This window comes from Rhynchophorus ferrugineus, unplaced genomic scaffold (genome assembly GCF_030347505.1).
Source record: "Rhynchophorus ferrugineus isolate W39M unplaced genomic scaffold, kcgeb_rfMv2 rfM10, whole genome shotgun sequence".
Lineage (NCBI taxonomy): Eukaryota > Metazoa > Arthropoda > Insecta > Coleoptera > Curculionidae > Rhynchophorus > Rhynchophorus ferrugineus.
The window spans coordinates 12,983,677-13,000,964 of NW_027472589.1; the positions used below are offsets into that span (position 1 = coordinate 12,983,677).

The 17,288-nt window shown below is 31.7% G+C and overlaps 2 protein-coding genes across 9 annotated transcripts in view; one reads left to right on the plus strand and one right to left on the minus strand.

Annotated features, from left to right (window-relative positions):
• Window positions 1–17,288, plus strand: part of LOC143204119 (uncharacterized) — a 40,802-nt gene that overhangs the window by 12,136 nt on the left and 11,378 nt on the right. The gene's annotated exons all lie outside the window — the stretch shown is intronic.
• Rdl (Resistant to dieldrin) overlaps window positions 1–17,288 on the minus strand; it is a 139,405-nt gene that overhangs the window by 4,128 nt on the left and 117,989 nt on the right. For 5 of the 8 annotated variants that reach the window (XM_076416572.1, XM_076416567.1, XM_076416571.1 and 2 more), the window contains exons 8-10: window positions 14,731–14,868; window positions 6,180–6,464; window positions 464–597 (exon numbers count right to left, since the gene is read on the minus strand). In XM_076416572.1, the coding sequence (XP_076272687.1) occupies window positions 464–597; window positions 6,180–6,464; window positions 14,731–14,868 (557 nt within the window). The remainder of the gene's footprint in view (window positions 1–463; window positions 598–6,179; window positions 6,465–14,730; window positions 14,869–17,288) is intronic. The other 3 variants (XM_076416573.1, XM_076416570.1, XM_076416569.1) reach the window with 1 other exon arrangement.

Sequence of the window (17,288 nt, forward strand, 5' to 3'; positions counted from 1 at the left end):
ACTCGGCAAGCTGACTGGAATAACATCCTTGAAATTATGAGTACAATTAATTGAGTTAATTATCCCAATTAAATGAAAGAAATAGTAAAAAAATATCATAAAGAATATAACACAGAGATTAAAAGAGAAACACTGAAAGTTAAAATAAATGTGTTTTCATATTTATAGAAATCAAAATATCAGAGGCTGTCTTGAGTAGTAATCACCAAATAGAAAGTATCGCAATGTGTTGAATCTTTGTTACTTATGTTTATAAGTTGTTCTAAGATTACTGATGATTTAAGGTCAGAATCGTTCATTATTCTTAAGAAACGTGGGCACTGAACGTTTTGCTGAAAGACACATTGTCAGACAAGTATAAAACGATTTCAGTAATATGCAAAATTAGTACCATTAATTTAACTTCTTATTTTATAATTTTATTTGCTATTTGTATTGAAATTCCGATTGTACGATTACTCACTGTTTGTTTGGGCATATGATCGTCAGGCCCACCATCGACGTTCAGCTTCTTCTGTTCGGCAATCTTCTGTATGGCCAGGAATCGGTTCTTCCGCATCTGTATCCTTTTGGCCATGTAACCAACAGTGGCGTATTCTAAAAAAAATAATTTTAAAAATCAGTCGCTTGAATATTATTCAATATCAGTTCTGTTATAAATTTGTATATGTATATGATTTTTTTCAATATAGGAAATAAAAGAATTCGAACTTGAAATCAGTCCTTGATTTAACTTGGATAAATATTACAGGAATAATTGGAGACAAGCGGTCCGAATAAACCAAATGAATTATTTTAAAAATTTATTGATTAGTAAAACTGATCTCCCAGACCAAGCATTAATCTACTTTTAACAATTATTACAATTTGCACTTGCATTTAAATTTGTATAAGGTGGTCCCGCTGTCATTTTGAATGCGCGCCATCTTAGTTATGTGATATTCAGCTCAGTTTCGCTTTAACTATTGTGTTGTGTAGACGTCCGAATTTTTTTGTAGATAAATATACGCCACAAGAACGAGCAGGAATAGTGACAATATTTATTGAAAATAATACTTCGATTATCGCCACAATAATATCTTAATCGTCCAGTGCTTCACACAATCATAATTTGTCGTTTACATGAGAGTTTTTAACAGTATAATACGACAGCAGGCAGGCCTCGTTCTGGAAGACAACGGACCTCTCGTAATGCTGAAAATGTGGCTCTGGTGCGCGATGGGGTTGCAGCGTTTCCAAAGACATCAATTCGGAGACGTGGTTTCCAGTTACACATTTCTGCACGCAGTTTAAGGCGAATTTTGAAAAGTGATTTGAAGATATTCCTGTACAAAATCCAGTTCAGATCAGATCTTGATCAACGAGTTGAGTACAGTAATGCAATCCTAAGGTTGTCTGGTGAAATTGAAGATTTTTCGTCTAAATCGGTAATAAGCGACGAAGCCCATTTTCTTCTCAGTGGCCGCGTCAATAAACAGAACAGTCGGTTTTGGGCAACATAGAATCATCAATTAATTCATGAAACATCATTGCATCCACTGAAAGCAACTATATGGTGTGGTATTCATGCTGGAACCATTATTGGTCCCTATTTTTTTACAGTTAATGTTACTGCTGAACGGCATCAATACATGATTCGAAATTTTCTTGTGTTTGAAATGGCACAGCAATAACTATAACTATGTAGTTTCAGCAAGATGGGGCCACAGCACACACAGCTCGTTCAACAATTCAATTATTGAATTACGTTTTTCCACGAATACTAATTTCGCGAAGTGGCCAGATCTCCGGATTTAACAGCACCAAACTTTTTCTTGTGGGTTTTTTTGAATTCAAAATTTTATGTGAATATGCCCTGAACGATTCAACATCTTAAAGACAATTTTTGACACTTTCAGTTGATGAAATTCAGCCTCAGATGTTACAGGAGGTCATAAAAAATACCTTAAAAAGAGCCGAAAGTTGCATAGCGAAACGCGGTCCCTATGTAGCCGATACAATTTTTCAATCATAACGAAAAAAAAAATGTAGCTACAAAATAGTAACGGTACTCTTGCTCCACGTTGTAGATATCGCTGATCAAAATACATACCAGAACATAATAAAAGTGTATAAATGTTGGAAAATATTCAAAGGCATCTAATTAAATATAAATGGAAATGGAGTAAAAAGGACTTTTATTAGTTATACCGTGGATATTGCCACATACGTATGTGATACCTGTGGCGCGTAACAATTCATCTATCATTCATATAAATTTAAATGAAATCTTTCGCTTGTTTCATTATTTACAACTATATCAAGTGGAATAACGCGCCGCTAACGATAATAACCGGGATTTTTGCTTGGTGAAAATTGGCACGTTTTCCTCGATGCATCTCCGGATGATTGTAAACTTTAAGTGCCTATAAATTTTTAAGAGAGGTTCGTGTCGAAAAAGCCGTCCTCTACGGCTTTCGCGAAACCAAAAGTTCTGCCAAACGGACCATCAACTGGTCTAATTTGGTTGGTAATTTTCGGGCGTTAAATAACTACCAGTTTTTATACGGTATCTTTGGTAATAGTGTAATTTACATTAAACTATGCTTCCAGTAAAATTATTCTAATTGAAGTTCTTTTATATATTAATACGCTAAGTATTAAACTAAATAGCGTGAGATTTGGTATACCTTTTACGTAGAGAAGAAATGAATTACGAAATGAAGAAATGAAGAATAATAATGATAAATAAGATAAAATAAGATAGATTAATGTACCTGTTTTGTCGAAAGGTATATTTAGCTGTGAAAGAAAACCCAGTATATGGGAAGGTTTCTTTTTAAAATAGATGAATAAAATTTCAAAATAAAAAGAATCATTTGCCATATCTGTCCATAAGAAGAATGATATATAGTCTATCCAAAGTTTTTTGCACATACGTCATCAAAATGTTTAATATATTGTCTGTCGCAATTTTTAAATTCGTTTCAGAATCAGACAATATTTTCCTTTTCATTTTATTGTAGTTAAAAAGAGACATAATGCTGTCTCATTAGTTCGAACGCGTAAACGAATGAGTCTATCAAAGTCGCCTGGTTGTCAGACGTATGCAAAATTCTTGAAAGCAATAGTGATAAGAGGTTATAACTCTAACCTATAAACTATTGTGACTGTATAATTAACTGTAGTTTTTAGATGTACTATAATGTGAAAATAAATTATATTTGATAACAGTATTTTTGTTCATTTATTTTATTTAGATTAGAATTTTTTTGTAAGTCAAAGCCAAACTGAACTAAAGCTCATACTTGATGCGGCAACATTGTGACGTTTTGACGTCACAAATTTAGATGACGTATGTACAAAATAGCTTTGAGTAGACTATATATATCTCCTGTTGAAGAAAGAAAATATGTAAATGAAACTATCGAGTTTATGTTGTTGTTTGTTTCCATTGTTGGGGAGGTGTTTATGAAGACCATAAAAATGAGGCAAGCCGACAAGAACAGGTAGGTTTTAAACCCAATCCAAGTTGCGTAGACAAGATTTTCGCGCTACATCAGCTGATAGAGAAACGTATTAGAAGCGTGTGATTGTCGTTTTTATTGATTTTCGCTCTGCTTTCGTCTGCATACACTGATCCCCATTCTGAGCAGCTTCGGAAGCTGAACATGGTCCCCCAAGAATTAAAAAATTTCATCAGATATTAACTATAGGTGAGCGCGTAATAATTTGTGAAATTCAGTTGAAAGCCGAGATGGTGTTCGTCAATGTGATGTCATCTCCCCACCGATTTTCAACAGAGCAATCGATTCAGTATGATGCTACGAACACTCTTGGATCGATCGGATGTTCGCTGATGACAGTGTTATATTCGTTGATATAGATATTCAGGTTTCTAGCATTCTTTATATGGGTTTATAATTTATTAAGATAATACCAAGGTATTGACAACTAATTGATGGCCCGCTATTGTAAATCTCAACGAGGTCCAGATGGATCAAGTACTGATGAAAAAAAAGTGGTATCACTTCTTTATCTACACCTGAAGTAATAAGCCGAAGCGGACCTTTTGCTGTAGGATCTTTTGCTTTTCTAAGTTTTGCGTGTGAAAGGGAGGAAATATTACAATCATGACTATAATACACCTCTTTCGAACACTTGTCTATCGTTCTGTATGGCTACGAGACTTGAACACTGTTATAGTCTGACATTATTTAAGATATAACAATCATTGTACAAATGAGGAACAAATTCAGGGAAGTACAATGGTTTGGACATGCCCGTCGAATGAAAAGTAGACGAATTCCTCACAAACTTTTGTGGCAAAATCGATCTTTTGTGTGGAGGATACTTCTTCAAAATACTGGGGTACTGATAGTGTATTGGCTGAGAAGGAGAAATTGTACTTGAATGGATACCATCGACTATGGTTTGATGATCATGACAAAAGGAGAATTTCGTCATCCATTTAGATTTGCTAGATACAACTTTTTCGTAATAATAATTTTTCACATTACAAATATAATTATAGATATAAGCATGTGTCTAATATGATAACTATTGTTGGTGAAATGGAAAGTATTATTGTATAAGAAATTATGGCAATTCCGAAACGATTCTGATAATTTTTTGTGATTTTTGTTGATATTCATCTTAGCTTTATAAAATTGGAGAAAATGTACAAAATATCTACCAAATATTGGATGCAAATACATTTATGTAGTTTCATATATAGAAAGTATAACTAAACGTTGCAAATACTATTAACAACAGAACTTTTAGTAGAAAAAAGATAGCGCTTAAAGTACTTAATGAAAAAAGTATAATATAGAGCTGACAATATTTTATCTCAAAATCACAGTTCATACCTTAAGCGTGATATGAGAGGTCAATTGAAAAGTCCCTGGCCCGACACATAGATGGCGCTACTAGAATTAAATCCATATGTTTTTTAGTTAGACCTAACCCTCAAAAGATGTGTGTATGAATTTGACAGCTGTAGGATCATTACTTTGTGAATTATAGCATTTTGAGTGAAGCAACTTTTGTTACTGTGAAAAAATGTTGAAAAAATACAGTTGAAGCAAGAACTTGGCTTGATGTGGAGTTTCCGAACACTGTTCCAGAAAAATCAACCACTAAGGATTGCCCATATTGACGTTCGCTAAGTTCAGACGTGGTGAAATGAGCACCGAAGACGGTGAACGCAGTGGACGCCCAAAAGAGGTTGTTACCGACGAAAATATTTTAAAAATCCACAAAATGATTTTGAATGGCCGTAAATTGAAATTGAATGAAATAGCAGACACTCTAATGATATAAACTGAAGGTGTACATCATATCATTCTCGAATATTTGGGTATGAGAAAGCTCTGTGCAAAGTAGGTGCCGCCCGAACTCACTTTTGAACAAAAACAACGACGAGTTGATAATTCGGAGCAGTGTTTGAAGATGATCAAGCGTAATAAACCCGAGTTTTTTCGTCGATATATGTCAATGGATGAAACATGGCTCCATCATGTCACTCCGAAGTTCAATCGACAGTCACTCGAGTGGACTCCACACGATAAATCTGCTCCAAAGCGTTGGAAAATGGAACAGTCGGCTGGCAAGTTTATGGTGTCTATATTTTGGGATGCGCATGGAATAATTTTCATTGACTACCTTGAAAAAGGAAGGACCATCAACAGCGACTATTATATAATGTTATTGGACCGTTTGAAGGACGAAATCGCCGAGAATCGGCCGCATTTGAAGAAAAAGAAAGTGCTGCTTCACCAAGATAATGGACCGTGTAAAAATCCATGAATTGGGCTTTGAATTGCTTCCTCATCCACCGAATTCTCCAGATCTGGCCCCCTGCGACTATTTCCTGTTCTCATATCTCGAAAGAATGCTCGCTGGGAAGAAATTTTCGTCGAATGAAAAGGTGATTGACGAAACTAAGGCCTATTTTGAAGAAAAGGACAAATCGTACTACAAAATGTGTTTAACTATGGTAGACTGGGGACTTTTGAATAAAAAAAAATGCCAAAAAAATGTGTTTAACTATGACTTGTTTGTTGGCAACGACAAATATTAATAACGTAAATACAGTTACAGAAACGTAATATATAGGACTTTTTATAACCCCCATTTAACAATAAATTTTAATATTCAGTATTTTCACAATGATTTTGGTAAATATAATTACTCACCTAATAAGCTGGCGAAGACCATCACGAAGCATGTACCCAAGTAGACGTCAATCGATTTGACGTAGGATATCTTTGGCAGCGCGGCGTTCGTAGAGGACATCAGCGTGGTCATGGTCAACACGGTGGTGACGCCGAGGGCCACTCTGGCTGGTGTCGCGTTCCTGTTCAACCAGAAACTGACCCAGGATATAATAACGATCAGTCCAGAGGGGATGTAGATCTGGATCAGGTAGTAACCCATGGAGCGTACGAACTGGATTTCGCAAGCCAGTCGAGAATAGTTTCCTATGGGGGAATGTTTTCAAGTGAATGACGAGTATCTGATGGTGATCTAGATGATTATCATGGAAGGTTTGTCACTCAGAGTTGTAGGTTTTTTAGTAATTTTTCAAGCAACTTGTCATTAATCCTTTAAATACAATAGCTGCTGTAATAATGGTTATATTTGTTGGAATATTCTTGTTTGGTGACTGATAGTTTGAGAAAGTTTTAGTGGTTTTATATATAAGGATATAACATTATTAGAGTCACAAAAATATATTGTACATGAAAGCTTAAATAACTATATTTTATGGCAATATTTAATTTAATTTTAATTAATATGAAAAAAAACTATTGAACTAAATGAAGAAAAACTATTAGGCTTTCTTGCTGTTATATTTTAAATAATAAATCGTACTAAGAAGGGTGTATATTGAGAATTATCCTGGATTTAAGAATAAATAAGAAATATTTAGTTCTCTTTTGTATTTCTGGTTATTTAACAGTTCTAAATATCTAAATATGGTGATATGACAAGAAGAATTATGAGTTTTAGTTTTAGCTATTTAAGATAATTAAAAACAGATTTCTGGAATATATTTTTTCTATAATTTATTTTAATTATATAATATAATTCCATTTGTTTCTCTTATTGTTGATAAAAACGGTTTCATGAAATTGATCATTATACTGACATGTAAAAAGTGATGCGATTCGAAAATATGTTGGTTTTTGTCTACTACATTTCAACATATTTTTACCTTTAGAGTATTGACTTTTTTAAAATATAATGTATTGCATATAATATGTTGTTGTTATTATATTATAAGTATTTATAGTACATATAATTGGTAGGTTGCTCTTTATTTCTTTGGTATTGAATTAATAATTTTAGTTTACATCAGAATTCAATAAAGACGCTTTTGATATATGCCATTTTATAATGAGAATATATTTTAATTTGTATTAGACTAAGCTTTTTTTCAATACTAACATTTTTTATTTATTTTTCCTTAATTTCACTACTGACTTTTATGTCACTTGAATTTTGTTGATTTGTTTCAGGATATTTAAATAAATCTTTGAGTCACCTTGTAAGATATACGTTAATATTACTGCTTAAGGCACTTGTTTTTTTAAAATATATAAACATTAATTTTATCACATTGTTTTTCATAGGTAATATTTTAGTGTCTAATTTATTTCATTGTCTTTTTTCAATGTATAATTCTTGCATTTCTTATAATAAAATCAATTATTTTCTCTGTCTTATATGAGATATACTAGGTCATTAAATTAATTTTCATATTGTTATTTTGAATGTCATTGCAAGCCAAAGAATTTCCACGTTGGATACATTTTTGAGATTGTCCAAAGGTTCGTAATAATTCAAGTATTGTTTAGTCTTTTGTTTTTCGTGTACTTTATTTATAGATTTGGTTTGAGGGTCATTTTTAATATTGGTACTTTTACATCAGTACACTAGCACTTAGCACTTGATATATTTGATTGTAGTCTTCTCTAGATCACTATGTTTTTAGAGTTAACATTAGTCTTAATAGTTTTTAGTGTTACTGGTACATATAAATATGTTAGTTTTTCTTAAAGCTCTTTAGACGGTAACTATATGTGTTTATATTACATGCATGATAGTAAATAATTTTGTCCTAATAGTTAATGCTTGGTTAGGAAATATGTAATTTCGGGTTTTCCCAGATGACTCTAAAGTATAAAGGTTATCTTTAGTGTTACTATTCAATGAATCCATACTATAGCGTGTTTAATAGTCACAAGTCAATTTTCGTCAAATAGTATATTTTTATTCCCAAAAAGACAAAAGATAGAACTAGGTAAACAAATAGGTAACTACTGCAGGTAGACATAGTTGCGGAAATGAAAATCAATCCTAAGGTAGTTTTCAGCCATTTAAATAAAACTGAATATCAAAAAAGCTGGATACTTGGGTTCTGCATAGATTAATAGTGAAAAAATTAATGCACAATGAGTTTCCACTTGTGGATCGCTGTTGAAACAAAATTAAATCGAGGCATTTTTGAAATAAATCATTACAGGCTATGAAAAGTGGATCATGTACGACTATAAAATGCATTGGTCGAAGACCAGAGAAGTTTCACAAACGGTTATAAAGCCTGCCCGCGCTGAAGAAAATTATGGTTTTGATGGGATTAAAGAGGAATTATTCATCATGAGCTGCTCAAATCTGACAAAATCCTTAACTAGGTCAATGGAAGCGAATCAGATGATTAAAAAAAGGAAACACATTTGATCATTTGGAAAGGCGTTGTTTTCTATGACGATAAAGATAGGCCACACACATCTTTAGTAACTCAACAAATATCGAGAGATATTGGATAGTAAGTTTTGATTCATCATCGTAGTCCCGTAGGACTGCCATTTGTATCAGTCTACGAAAGACTCCTAATGGCCTAAAGTTTTTGGTTTAGTTCTTTACCCACAAATATTAGGAATTATAGAGTGACCTAATTATGATTTTACCAATAAGTGGTAAAAGGACAGCGATCAAATTGAAATGTGTTTGAATAAATTCTAACTAGAATTCTAAACTAGAATAGCCCCTTAAAAGAATACTAACAGAACACCTTATAAGGAATCGTGCTAAATCTATTGAGAATACATAGATTTGTACTACATTTCCAAATCTATGTTAACTGTTTATATTTACTTTTATTTTTTTTTAATTTATATTTATAAAAAAGAGCAGTTTCCCAATTTTCTGTTTCACTTCAAAAACTTAGAATATATGGCTATAGACTACAATGCCTCCTTAAATATATTAAAAAAAGTACGCTTCATAAGAGAAACTAGCTATATTTTTATGAACACAAAAATTGATACCAGTTTTCAGAATTTGTATTAATTGCTTATATTATTTTCATAAGTAATATATATTAGCTTGATCAAAATGCATAAAAAGTATTAATATAAACCACTATTAAATAAAAGGTAATCGGCGCATCATAAACTATTAGATTATGAGACACCGGTTATTTAAATTACTGTCTAAACAAAATAACAGTTTCCCTATTTTCTATTTCACTTCAAAAAATCTAGAACACATGGCTATAGACTACAATAAATCTTTAAAAATAAAAAAAACGCTTTATAAGAGAAACTATTGATTTGACAAACATTGATACTAGTTTTCACAAGTTTCACAAGTTTCACAAGACCAGAGAAGTTTCACAAACGGTTATAAAGCCTGCCCGCGCTGAAGAAAATTGTACTTTTGATGGGATTAAAAAGGAATTATTCATCATGAGCTGCTCAAATCTGACAAAACCCTTAACTAGAACAATGCGAGTGAGTTAGACGATTAAAAAAAGGGAACACAATTGATCATTTGGAAAGGTGTTGTTTTCCATGACGATAAAGATAGGCCACACACATCTTTAGTAACTCAACAAATATCGAGAGAGATTGGATAGTAAGTTTTGATTCATCATCGTGGTCCCGTAGGACTGCCATTTTTATCAGTCTCTGAAAGACTCCTAATGGCCTAAAGTTTTTGGTTTAATTCTTTACCCACAAATATTAGGAATTATACAGTGACGTAATTATGATTTTACCAAAAAGTGGTAAAAGGACAGCGATCAAAATGGAAAATATATCATCGATAAGATTTTGAAATTTGTTTGAATAAATTCTAACTAGAATTCTAAACTAGAATAGCCCCTTAAAAGAATAATAACAGAACACCTTATAAGGGAATCGTGCTAAATCTATTGAGAATACATAGATTGGTACTACATTTCCAAATCTATGTTAACTGTTTATATTTACTTTTATATTTTTTTATTTATATTTATAAAAAAGAGCAGTTTCCCAATTTTCTATTTCACTTCAAAAACTTAGAATACATGGCTATAGACTACAATACCTCCTTAAATATATTAAAAAAAGTACGCTTCATAAGAGAAACTAGCTATATTTTTGGGAATACAAAAATTGATACCAGCTTTCAGAATTTGTATTAATTGCTTATATTATTTTCATAAGTAATATATATTAGCTTGATCAAAATGCATAAAAAGTATTAATATAAACCATTATTAAATAAAAAATAATCGGCGCATCATAAACTATTAGATTATGAGACACCGGTTATTTATATTACTATCTAAACAAAATAACAGTTTCCCTATTTTCTATTTCACTTCAAAAAATCTAGAATACATGGCTATAGACTACAATAAATGCTTAAATATATAAAAAAATTACGCTTTATAAGAGAAACTATTGATTTGACAAACATTGATACTAGTTTTTACAAGTTTCACAAGACCAGAGAAGTTTCACAAACGGTTATAAGGCCTGCCCGCGCTGAAGAAAATTATACTTTTGATCGGATTAACATTACATACATACATTACATAGATTGGTACTATATTTCCAAATCTATGTTAACTGTTTATATTTACTTTTACATTTTTTTTATTTATATTTACAAAAAAGAGCAGTTTCCCAATTTTCTATTTCACTTCAAAAACTTAGAATACATGGCTATAGAATACAATACCTCCTTAAATATATAAAAAAAAGTACGCTTCATAAGAGAAACTAGCTATATTTTTGGGAATATAAAAATTGATACTAGTTTTCAGAACTTGTAATATTTGCTTAGACTATTTTGATAAGTAATATCTATTAGCTTGGTCAAAATGCATAAAAAGTATTAATGTAAACCACTATTAAATAAAAGATAATCGGCGTATCATGAACTATTAAATTATGAGACACCGGTTATTTATATTACTATCTAAACAAAATAACAGTTTCCCTATTTTCTATTTCACTTCAAAAAATCTAGAACACATGGCTATAGACTACAATAAGTTCTTAAATATATAAAAAAAATTACGCTTTATAAGAGAAACTATTGATTGGACAAACATTGATACTAGTTTTCACAAGTTTCACAAGACCAGAGAAGTTTCACAAACGATTAAAAAGGAATTATTCATCATGAGCTGCTCAAATCTGACAAAATCCTTAATTAGGTCAATGCGAGTGAATCAGACGATTAAAAATAGGAAACACATTTGATCATTTAGAAAGGCGTTGTTTTCTATGACGATAAAGATAGGCCACACACATCTTTAGTAACTCAACAAATATCGAGAAAGATTGGATAGTAAGTTTTGATTCATCATCGTGGTCCCGTAGGACTGCCATTTGTATCGGTCTCTGAAAGACTCCTAATGGCCTAAAGTTTTTGGTTTAGTTCTTTACCCACAAATATTAGGAATTATAGAGTGACGTAATTATGATTTTACCAAAAAGTGGTAAAAGGACAGCGATCAAATTTGTTTGAATAAATTCTAACTAAAATTCTAAATTAGAATAGCCCCTTAAAAGAATAATAACAGAACACCTTATAAGGGAATCGTGCTAAATCTATTGAGAATACATAGATTGGTACTACATTTCCAAATCTATGTTAACTGTTTATATTTACTTTTATATTTTTTTATTTATATTTATAAAAAAGAGCAGTTTCCCAATTTTCTATTTCACTTCAAAAACTTAGAATACATGGCTATAGACTACAATACCTCCTTAAATATATTAAAAAAAGTACGCTTCATAAGAGAAACTAGCTATATTTTTGGGAATACAAAAATTGATACCAGCTTTCAGAATTTGTATTAATTGCTTATATTATTTTCATAAGTAATATATATTAGCTTGATCAAAATGCATAAAAAGTATTAATATAAACCACTATTAAATAAAAGATAATCGGCGCATCATAAACTATTAGATTATGAGATACCGGTTATTTATATTACTATCTAAACAAAATAACAGTTTCCCTATTTTCTATTTCACTTCAAAAAATCTAGAACACATGGCTATAGACTACAATAAGTCCTTAAATATATAAAAAAAATTACGCTTTATAAGAGAAACTATTGATTGGACAAACATTGATACTAGTTTTCACAAGTTTCACAAGACCAGAGAAGTTTCACAAACGATTAAAAAGGAATTATTCATCATGAGCTGCTCAAATCTGACAAAATCCTTAATTAGGTCAATGCGAGTGAATCAGACGATTAAAAAAGGGAAACACATTTGATCATTTGGAAAGGCGTTGTTTTCTATGACGATAAAGATAGGCCACACACATCTTTAGTAACTCAACAAATATCGAGAAAGATTGGATAGTAAGTTTTGATTTATCATCGTGGTCCCGTAGGACTGCCATTTGTATCGGTCTCTGAAAGACTCCTAATGGCCTAAAGTTTTTGGTTTAGTTCTTTACCCACAAATATTAGGAATTATAGAGTGACGTAATTATGATTTTACCAAAAAGTGGTAAAAGGACAGTGATCAAAATGGAAAATATATCATCGATAAGATTTTGAAATTTGTTTGAATAAATTCTAACTAGAATTCTAAACTAGAATAGCCCCTTAAAAGAATAATAACAGAACACCTTATAAGGGAATCGTGCTAAATCTATTGAGAATACATAGATTGGTACTACATTTCCAAATCTATGTTAATTGTTTATATTTACTTTTATATTTTTTTTATTTATATTTATAAAAAAGAGCAGTTTCCCAATTTTCTATTTCACTTCAAAAACTTAGAATACATGGCTATAGACTACAATACCTCCTTAAATATTTAAAAAAAAGTACGCTTCATAAGAGAAACTAGCTATATTTTTGGGAATATAAAAATTGATACTAGTTTTCAGAACTTGTATTATTTGCTTAGACTATTTTGATAAGTAATATCTATTAGCTTGGTCAAAATGCATAAAAAGTATTAATGTAAACCACTATTAAATAAAAGATAATCGGCGCATCATAAACTATTAGATTATGAGATACCGGTTATTTATATTACTATCTAAACAAAATAACAGTTTCCCTATTTTCTTTTTTACTTCAAAAAATCTAGAACACATGGCTATAGACTACAATAAGTCCTTAAATATATAAAAAAAATTACGCTTTATAAGAGAAACTATTGATTGGACAAACATTGATACTAGTTTTCACAAGTTTCACAAGACCAGAGAAGTTTCACAAACGATTAAAAAGGAATTATTCATCATGAGCTGCTCAAATCTGACAAAATCCTTAATTAGGTCAATGCGAGTGAATCAGACGATTAAAAATAGGAAACACATTTGATCATTTAGAAAGGCGTTGTTTTCTATGACGATAAAGATAGGCCACACACATCTTTAGTAACTCAACAAATATCGAGAAAGATTGGATAGTAAGTTTTGATTTATCATCGTGGTCCCGTAGGACTGCCATTTGTATCGGTCTCTGAAAGACTCTTAATGGCCTAAAGTTTTTGGTTTAGTTCTTTACCCACAAATATTAGGAATTATAGAGTGATGTAATTATGATTTTACCAAAACGTGGTAAAAGGACAGCGATCAAAATGGAAAATATATCGTCGATAAGATTTTAAAATGTATTTGAATAAATTCACATAAAAAACATTTTCTTTTTTTTTAAAATCTGATTATTATATAAATAATATTACCATGTAGCTCAACTATAGGGACTTTTGTCTATAGTTTAATTTTGTCCGTTGTTTTTTTACAGATAATCCAATAACATCACTAGTATAAAGTAATTGCTTTATGGTTATTTATGGTACCTTATGTCTCAGTATATCAATGTTATATCAGTTTTTTATGTACTTCTAACATATTTCTGACCGTGTAATATATACAATTGAATGACTTGATATTCAATGATGTTAATGAATTGTCGAATATCAGTGATAATATTAAAAAATATAATATTGTGGCCCTGATTGATTTTATCTTATGTCTCAGTTTCTTATAGATTGCTTGTTGGATAATCATGTGTATATTTCAGTACATGTATATTCAGTAGTATATATTGATTGTGATTTACAGCAAAACATATTACAGCCAATTTATGTGGAGACATCATTTAGTTTATATTTAGAATAATATATGTTTATATTATTATTAGCTATTAATTCACAGGATTAATGATTGTCTTTTTTGGATATCGTTATGTTTCATTAATATCTGAGTGACGCCCTGACTATATGAAGCGATCAAACAAATGAAGCTGGTGTGGACATGGAAGCTAGTTACAATGAACCGTGACACTATAAGCACGAAAAGAAACTATCAAAACAAATTAACCATTTAGTTAGAGGAAGAAGTGGTGTTTCTTCGGTTCGGATGAGAGTCGTTTTATTGAGATTTAGTTATGAGCTAGTTTGTCGTGGGAGCTAGTACCTGTGGTGAGCGATATCTCCATGGCCCTTTGCCTGTGCCCAAGCACCTTGAACTGGGGCAAGGACACCTCGTTGGACACGCCCACTGAGTTTGGTCCTTCGTTCCATTTATATCGGATGTCTCGCATGGTGTAACCGACTGCAATCACAAGCCACACAGGCACGTGTGCCGAACAGTGTCGCCAAAACATCGAATGTGCGAACGAAAACAGGTGCACACAAAATAATATAACGTCGAATAATCGGGGGATGGAAATAAATCGTTGGGGGGGGGGGGGGGAGATAAACGGAAGCTGGGCCTGATCTGTAGGTTTGTTCTTGTCAGTTTGTTGATGGCGTGTTTTAAAGAAACTCGGTGGTACAGGCATATTTTCGTGACAATGCTTTATTATGATGGCAATCGATATTGTTCACTTTAGCTTCATTAACTTCATTAGGATCGCGAATATTTAATTTTTTTTTCGAAAAAATCATGTTCGTGTGACTATATACATTCTAAAAACATTGTAGTGTATAGATTATATAACTATAATGGCAGCGTAATTTACACTTAAAAAATAAATAATTTTTACTAGAACTGAACTTGCAACATGCATGGTAACGTAGGTTTTAGTGAACTGATGAAAGTTTTCTCATATTAAGTTCATATCATTTTAAAAATCAGATGTTATGTTAACGTAACTGTAAATGTCTTCTTAATATATAAAATCAGGTTCAAACTGTAAATAACAGGATTTTTAATTGGTATTCTATAAATATAGGCAAAATTCTATGGAAACAAACTTACACAAACTTTTAAGCTTTTCATCCTAAAATATTAAAGGTTGTAGTCATATTGTTTCTACTGAATCCTCATCTTAAAATCTGCCTGGACGCTTCTGTACTGATAGGGTACTGATCGTGTTAAACGAGGGTACTTCGCAACAAATTCCACTCTTACTTGGACAATGGATTCAGTGGACGTTTCTGTTACGTGAACAGAATGACGTAGTGGCTATTGATCTTAAAACTCTTTCAGTTAACACTGAATTGAATTGGTGTAACGTATTCTTGCATATTATCATAATTAACGACCATATATTATGTTTTTGATCGTGGCGCTTGTTTAACAGATCAGATGGTCAGATGACCATGATTCGGATTGGCGTCCAAGCAGGCAGTGCATTTTTTAGAGATTCAATTTACTTTACTTTCTGTTGTTTTTCGTAATGTGTGCCTTCTATCAAAATGTATTGTCGACTTTTTTTTTGTTCTGGCCTAAGACCAAGCGATGAAATGCATGACGCATACCTGGTCGCGGAGACTTGCTCTGGAGTGACACGTTGGACCGGATTATGTGGGACTGGCTCTGGGCTTACCAATACATTAAACCGAAACGGCCTCACAGTTGACCCCTGTGGATCGCTTCTGCTACTGCATTAAATTTGGGGATATGGCACCCGCTGATGGACGCTTCATGGACTTTAGATTACATATGTTATTCTAGCTGCGATTTTGATGTTGATTCTTTAGTTGAGGTTCCCATTATCTTCACTAGTATCAATTGTAGCAATTTTATAGTACTGGTGACTGTTTCCTATCACACTGCATCTGTTGGGAGGTGATTTTGTTGAGCTCAAGTTAATGCACCATCCAGTTATTTAATTTACAATAATCGTCATGAAATTAATATATATTAGATCAAAGTCGGTCCGTGTATTTGAAATTTATCATATTTTGAGACATGAAAGAAGTCGTTGTTTTCTCTTGAACGTTGTCTCACCAGACCTACCATTATTTCCTACAGTTTTTATAGTGCAAAATATGTGGTTATTTGATGTTGAACACAAGAAGTTCTTTGATATATCGAAGAAGTTTATAGAAGAGATTAGTTATGAGTTGGTTACAATTTACAGAATCATTAGGAATATTTTGAAAATATCTGAAGGAACTACGAATTATTTAGAAGGGAGGATAGATATCTGGCGCGTATTTCCAAGAAAGACAATTTGTCTCAAATAACTTTTTTCTTTTACTGACAAAATAGTAAAAGAGTCAGCTATGCATCAACATTGTGATATTAAATATTAAAGCCTTCATATTTGGTTAAATTCAATCAACTCAAGTGGTATTTCGCATAAAATATTTCTTTTAAAATCATTTGATTAAAAATAATTTGTTCTTCATATCTTTCTATTTAAAAATGTTATTATGTGCAGAATTAAAACATTTTATTGTGAAAAACAAGGAAATTATTAATAAAATCTGACTCTATAAGTATTTAGATGAGGTTACCACTTCACAAATACCTGAAAACATTCATGATATGGTGATAAGTAGCTTAAGAATCAAAGATCGTGTGAGTTGTTAAGACTTTAGACCTCTTATTAACAGGCATATTGTTTTAAAACATATTTTGACGTAAAAAAGAGAGTTGTTTTAATTTCTCATGGTCCACCACAACTGTCACATGTCAAAGTTATGTCGAGTCAAGACTCAATAGAAATTATTTTTGGATTTGGTTTGACGCCTTTAATGAATCAGTGATTTATCACAGCATAGAGTAAGAAATAGTTCAAG